This window comes from Bos grunniens, chromosome 1, assembly GCF_055505025.1.
Source record: "Bos grunniens cultivar Pamir isolate PY7600 chromosome 1, Bosgru_T2T1.0, whole genome shotgun sequence".
Lineage (NCBI taxonomy): Eukaryota > Metazoa > Chordata > Mammalia > Artiodactyla > Bovidae > Bos > Bos grunniens.
In genome coordinates, this window is record NC_141165.1 from 114,722,594 (window position 1) to 114,730,280 (window position 7,687).

General features: G+C 33.2%; 1 protein-coding gene across 1 annotated transcript; it reads right to left on the reverse strand.

The window, feature by feature from the left end:
• Nucleotides 1–1,445: 1,445 nt before the first annotated feature.
• On the reverse strand, nucleotides 1,446–2,372 carry LOC147380121 (olfactory receptor 5K3-like). The gene has a single exon (XM_086414368.1). The coding sequence runs from the start codon at nucleotides 2,370–2,372 to the stop codon at nucleotides 1,446–1,448; it is 927 nt and encodes a 308-aa protein (XP_086270494.1).
• Between the last annotated feature and the right edge of the window lie 5,315 nt (nucleotides 2,373–7,687).

Here is a 7,687-nt window from a genome sequence, read left to right on the forward strand (position 1 = left end):
CACTTCCACCTTCTCATATTTATCAACAGCTCAACCAATAGTTTTGTAGGCTTTCTGACTCTGTTACATTGTTCAACTCCCTGATCCCATTCCCTGTGCCACACTCATTTCCATAAACATTGACTGGTCATACCCACTGCTGTTTTTTTCCAAATATTAAAATTCCCCTGCTTTATTTATTTTTTTTTATCCCCTGCTTTATTTTAAAGTGCAATTATTTCTGATGCTACTTAAGAACTAAATGTCCCAACTACAAGGATCTCCACTTTCTGAACTCCCAAGTGTGTAGCAAAAGATTTTGTTGACCCAACTTCTACTTTACTCCAATGATTTGGATGAACTTGGGTAAACACCACAATATTTCAAAGTATGAGATTTTTACTGAGGAAAACATGAAAAGTCATGTCTGTATATATGAAATGTCTAGCTTAGTGCCTAGCAGACAATAGGTTCTCAGGGAATTATTATTTTTTCTATCACATTTGCACTGTAAGGATCAATAAATATTTTTGTTTATTTAAATTTTTGCTATTTTCTCTCTCATTTATGTTTCAATAGCACCTTCACCTTTTGTTAATGCTGTGTATATATCAATCCTTTACATTGGATCAGTCCAGGTTAGTGTTATTCCCAATAACAAGCAAGGGAAGTAAGAAAGAGAAAATAAAACTTCTTTTTAAAAATAATTGTGTTCATAAATTACACAGTCATATATGTAATGAACAATCAAACTACATGAAAATGTAAAATTCATACATTTATCAGTATAAATAGCATGATTTTCACTACAGATTGATAAACCATTAATGTATTCAGATACTCTATTTTGGAGAAGTTGAGAGAAGATTTACCAACACTAAAGAGAAAACTGTTCCTGATTAAAGAATACATGCTCTGCTTGAATTCACGGTGAAGCATAATCTCTTGAACAAATTCAAAACTGAGATTCAAATTCAAACATACTATTTACTTCTGTCATACAGTGTTGCTTAACATGGGATTGATATTTAAAAACTTGGAATATGGGGGCTTTTGTAAGATTATGCCTTAGGATTCCAGCAGCATGCCAACAGTATTAAATGGAGGGGACCTTCCTATATAGTTACTTCTATTCCTTACCTTTGTTGGATTTGTTGAAAATTGTAATTCATTATACTCTGAAGTAATAGTTACTATTGTGACTAAATTCATCCTGACACAATTTGTGGTCTCAAGAATAATTATTTACCCTTGATAGAACCTTGTAGCTTAGATTTTGGAATGTATTTTAGCAGAATCTCTCTCCTCACTGAACTTGCTTATTTGATTCATATACCATAATGTTTTAGTAATTCAGTATTTTATATAAAGAGGCTATTTTCTACTTTCTCAGTATTGCTTGATTTTGAAAATAAAGTTTTATCAAATTAAAATCAATTGTCCATATGGAATGATATTTTAGAATGTTATGTTTTCTTCATAATTTTTTTCATAACATTTATTACTTCCTTATTTCTTAGACTATAAATGAAAGGATTTAACAAAGGAATAACTAGTGTATAAAAAATAGCAAGAGGTATATCTTTATCTTTGTCATTAACTGAATTTGGTCTAATATACATGAAGAGAAGAGAACCATAGAATATTGAGACAGAGACGAAGTGGGATGTACAAGTAGATAAGGCTTTACCTTTTCCTTTTTTGGATTTCATTTTAAAAATCGTGAAAAGGATGAAAAGATAAGAGATTATTACTGTGATAATAGAGAATACTTGAACTGACCCTGAAAAGATGAATATCATCAATTCATTGATATAAGGGTCAGCACAGGAGAGTCTATATAACGGAAGAACATCACAAAAAAAGTGATTGATTTGATGAGATCTACAGAAAGTTAACCTAAACAAAAATCCAATGTGAATCATGGAATGCAGGTTTCCAGCTATGTAGGCCCCTGTGGTCATCTGAATGCAGAGTTTCTTTGACATCATAGTGTGGTACTGCAGTGGTTTGCAGATGGCCACATAGCGATCATAGGCCATTGCTGCCAGGAGAAAGCAATCTGCAGTTTCAGCAAGGCAGAGAAAATAAAATTGTGCCATACATTCATAGAGGGAAATCATTCTGTCTTTTGAAAAGAAGTTCTGTAGCATCTTAGGGGTAATGGCACAAGAACAACAGGAATCCATCAGAGCAAGATTCCCCAGGAAGATGTACATTGGTGTGTGAAGACGATGCTCTGTAACTATCAATGCCACCAGGCCAAGATTTCCCACCATGGTGATCAGATAGATGGTAAAGAACACCAGAAACAGAAGGGTCTTCAGCTCTGGATGAACTGTAAATCCTATGAGGATAAATTTAGTTGTCAAGGAGAGGTTATCCTCCGTCATCTCTACTGTTGTCTGTTGAGATAGGAATTATGGAGAGATAAGATTCCAATTTAGAATGTGTATATATACAAAAAAAAGAATGTGTATAACTTTCCTTTTAATATATATATTTTTTTTAATAAGGAGAAAGCTTCTCTTGCTGTCTTGTGAATACAAGAACACAAACTTCTAGGGAATATTCATCTCCATAACATGTCAGCATCTATGACCTCAACTCTGAAACTCAAAATTCACATGACTATTTGGTAATCACAGGGGAGATGCTAACAGTGGGAAAAGTTTGTCTTTATGAATTTATGGAAATATAGTGTACAAACTAGGTACTCATCTTTGCTTCATTTTGCCCATAAAATTTGTTTCAGTTTTTGTATTAAAGTTTTAAAAAAATGAATTTAAAATTACTTTTTCTATGTATAGAAACTTTTAAAAATTAAATTTTCATAAACTCTCCAAGTGGAATAAACATTTTAAAATAGCATGGAATAGATATGTTAATTTATGTCTTAAGAATTGTTTGAAGATTACTGAGGATTATTGAGAGTACTGTTCAGTTTTAAAGAAAGTAAACTCAGAAAGCTAAGGAGTAAAATAAGAATTGATTATCACCTCTTTATCTCTTTTCTCAGTGTCATACCCATTTTCATAAACACTGACAGTCCATGCCATTATTCCTATTTCTAAGACATCTGCATCCTTTTCTCCTTCATCTAAAGCATGGTTTGTATATCAGATCAGATATACTATTATTTAATAAAGTTAACCAGATACCCCTGATCACACTAATTTTCACTTTCTGGACTCTCCATCATGTCTTGTATACCCAACACAATCTTTGATAACATATCTAATCGACATTGTGTTTTTCATAAGTGTGTACAGTTTACTTACTGTATAGTAGACATTTTGAGGTTAGCTGTAACTTATACTTCTTATAGCAGCTGTACAGTGCAAAAGGAGAAAGAACAGTATTGATTCTAGTCCTACTTCCCTCCCAATGATCTGGGATGGGTGAACTTGTTTTCCAGGTCCCACCACTGATCCTTAATAACTTCTTTGGTGGTCCTTACAGTGATCCTTAGTAAACTCTTCTGCAGGTTGAGAAGATTCTACAAGGAGAATTATTCAAAACTCATCACCTAAAAATTAAGATTAATATCTAAAGTATGTGAAAACTCATACAGCTCAATAATAAAGGTATAGATGTTCAGATTAAAAAATGGGCTGAGGAACTACCAAGATAATCTTACAAAAGACATCCAAATGATCAACAGACACATGAAAAGATGGACGACATCACTAATCATTAGAGAAATGCCAATCAAAAGCCATGAGATATTATCTCACACATTTCAGAATGCCTATCATCAAGAAGATGAGAGATAACAACTGTTGCCTAAACTGTGGAGAACAGAGAATGTGGCAAGAAGTCTGTTGGTGGAAATGTAAATTGGTTCAGCCACTATGGATGCCAGCATGGTGTTTCCTCAAATAATTTAAAATAGAACTACCATGTAATCCCACAATTGTGCTTCTGTATATATACTCAAAGAAAATGAAAACAAATTATGAAAGGGATATATGCAGTCTTATATTTATAGCAGCATTAGTTACAGTAGCTAAAATACAGAAACATCTGTGTATCTGTCTAAGGATGAATGGATAGAAGTGAAAGGACATTCAGACATGAGAAAGAAGGATATCCTTCCATTTTACAGCGTTGTGGATTGACCTTGGGGACATTGTGCCACGTTATATAAGTCAGAGAAAGACAAAAATTGTAAGACATAGCTGAAACGTGCATCTAAAAAAGCCAAACATGAAAACAGAGTAAAATAGTGTTTACCAGGAACTCTGGGAGATGAGGAAACAGGAAAGGTATTCTTTATTGGTACAAACTTGAAATTAACAGATAAGTAAGGTCTTATCTGAAATTAACAGATAAGATCTAGTACACACTATAGTGAATATAAACAATATTTTACTATAATCATCTAAACTGCCAAGAGACTAGATCTCAATTATTTCTGCCACAAAAATGAAAATTACATGATGTTATAGAGAGCTAACATTCTGCAAATGCAATCAATTACTAGTTTTTCAGATCAACATGTTATAAGCATTAAACTTACACAATGTATGTCAAATATATTTCAATTATATATACATAAAATAAGAACTTTTAGGTATCTTTTATCTGAGTTGACTCATCTATTTTATATATATAAAATAAGAACTTTTTAGGTATCTTTTATCTGAGTTGACTCATCTATTTTTTTTTTTTTGCTTCTAAAATTTTATATAAGATTTTCTGAAGTATATCACAATAGATTCAAAGTTAATAAAATAAACTTTATGCTTTAGTTTTCTAACATTTAGAAAAAGAGAAATTTCTTTAAGCCTTAATATAGTTTTTGAGAACAAATTTTTATTTCCTTTAGATGGCTATCTTCTACCATTATTTAGTGATCCACTAGAAATATTGACTGATATCTAATCATATGAATTCTATGTTTTTTTAAAAATGGGTTTATTTTTTCCATAATCAAGTATTAAAGAACTCAGCTGAAAAATCTTTGTTGTAAAATATTAAATATTAGCTGTTGGATTATTGGGCTAAGCTAGCAAAGTATTCAGTGCAAGTTCCTAAATTATTTAACAATCACTTTCTGTCTTTACCTGTGTATTTTTAAAAATTTTAACTGACAAAAAAGGTCAGGGTACTTTACAAATTGAATATCATTCTAGTTTTTCCATAGCCTTCAGTTTGGGGAAGAGGTAAAAAGATAACTGAGTAATTGAAATCTAATAACAACAAAATACTTTAGATAAATAAGTATTAAGGCGTACTAACATTAAAAATAAACTAGAGTACTTCCCTTACCTAAATTTCACAGCAGAAGGTTTTGCAGCGTTTCATGTTTCCCTTGTGATCTTGGATCTCATAGAATTTCAGAATATAAACATTAGTCTCTTAAAACTTTTGGGATTAAAAGAATGAAAATATGGGCAAATACAAATAGGTCAGAGTCAATAATTATGTTCCTTACATTACAAAGTAAAATTTTCCATCAAATCCTAAGGGATTTCCTCGCAGTGACACCAGTATATTTCCATATGGAGATTCAGTCACCAACACACATCAGGATGACCTGTGAAATAATGAGATTAAAACAGTTTACTTTCATTAAGGTCACTAAGGTTATTTGATCATTACCCATTGATTAATATGTAACTGACCTCATTTTAAAATTCTGTTTATTATTGTGCTTAAATGCAATATGAGCAAGAAAGCATCTCGTGTTGGCTTGACCTTTTTTTACTTGAGGAATTAATATGGTTTATGAAAGATGATTAGAATTTTGAGAGGAGATTAGAAGATGTGGTAGTTTTATCATGGGTCATCTGTGAGTTGATGTGTCCTGATATTTTGCAAAGTATCATTGGAAACTCTGATATTATTTTTTAGTCCCACATATGAATTACCCAGGACTTCCCTGGTGGCTCAGCAGTTAAAGAATCCACCTGCAATGGAAGAAAGAGATGCGAATTCAATCCTTAGGTCAGAAAGATCCCGTGGAAAAGGAAATGGCAACTCACTCCAGTATTTTTGCCTGGGAAATCACATGGACAACGGGATTATAGTCCATGGGGTCACCAAAGAGTCGGACCCAACTTATCAACTAAAGCAGTGACTATACAAGAACAGCAACAACATGAATTACCTAGATGGTTCTCCTTACTTTTCAGTTTTCCCCAGCTGCCTTTATCCTTCTTACCCTGTTTTTTTCTACTACATTCCACTAATCACTCTTCAGTATACTACATATTTATTTGTTGGTACATTTATAGTCAATCAATATCTCCCCCACCATTAGCATGTGGAGCTAAATGGAAAAGGTTTTTTTCTCTGTTATGTTCATTTCCGTGTTTATAATGCCTTGATAGTATGTGGCAGATTGTAATGGTCAACAAATACCTGTTAGATGAAAGAAATTATATTTTCCTGCTCAAGAATTTGAAATCATCTTTCATTAGTTTCAAACAATCCATTTTTAAAAACAACTTAGTATTCTAGATGGTCCACAGTCTTTCAGTATCTTACTTATGATCCTGATTTCTTCTTCTGACCTCAGGACATGACACTTGGTTGTGTTTATCCCTTCACTGGTCTTGTGCGCGCCCACTTGGTTAATTTACACTTAAAGTTTACTTCAGCTAAAACACCTTGTTCAGCCTCTCTTTTCAGCCCAACATACTTGTTCTTGATCTTAAGTCAGATCTCCATGAGGACATTCCTTTCAATTATATTGATGTTCCTTTTCCTGTTCTGCTTAGTAACTACCTGCTATCATACTGCATTTGCCACTTGGTTTCATGTGACTTCTTATGTGTTGATTATAAAAGTATTGGCTAAATATCCATAAAGTACCAATCATGTCTTACGTATTCTGTGCTTCTGCCAACACACTGAGTTAGATTCTCAATATACGCTTCACTGATGTTTAAAATTTCAGTTCTGTTTAACTTCAATCAAGTACTTCTAATACACAGGGTGCTGGAAGAGATGGTAGGTAGAATGAGCACAGGATGAGAAACATTTAAGTTTTAGAAATGGCTCCACAAGAAGCTCATAATCTAGTGAGAGAAAGACATGTGCATTGCTAACTAGAAGGCAATTTAGGCTGTGATATTAAAAAGTGTAAATAGGTCACATATAAGCATGGTGAATGAAGTGGATGGAGACCCAGAGGAAAAAAGAAAGATTCCTCATTGGAAGTGCCATTTCAGATTAACTTTGCAGGATAAGTAGAGTTATAATAAATGATGCACATGAGGAAAATAAGAAGACTAATAGGAGCATATGTAAAAATCCTGGAAGCTTGAAAGAGCAAGACCTAATTAAAATATATATAAATAGTATATATATTCTAATAATATAATATAACTAATATATATAAAATATTTATAAATAATAAACTAGGGTGGCTGAGGCTTACTCATACATGATATTGGTGATTCAGTTCAGTTCACTCGCTCAGTCGTGTCTGACTCTTTGCGACCCCATGGACTGCAGCACACCAGGCTTCCCTATCTATTACCAACTCCCGGAGCTTACTCAAACTTATGTCCATCATGTAGGTGGTGCCATCCAACCATCTCATCCTCTGTCATCCCCTTCTCCTCTTGCCTTCATCTTTCCCAGCAACAGGGTCTTTTTCAATGAGTTGGTTTTTCACATCAGGTGGCCAAAGTATTGGAATTTCAGCCTCAGCATCAGTCCTTCCAATGAGTATTCAAGACTGATTTCCTTTAGG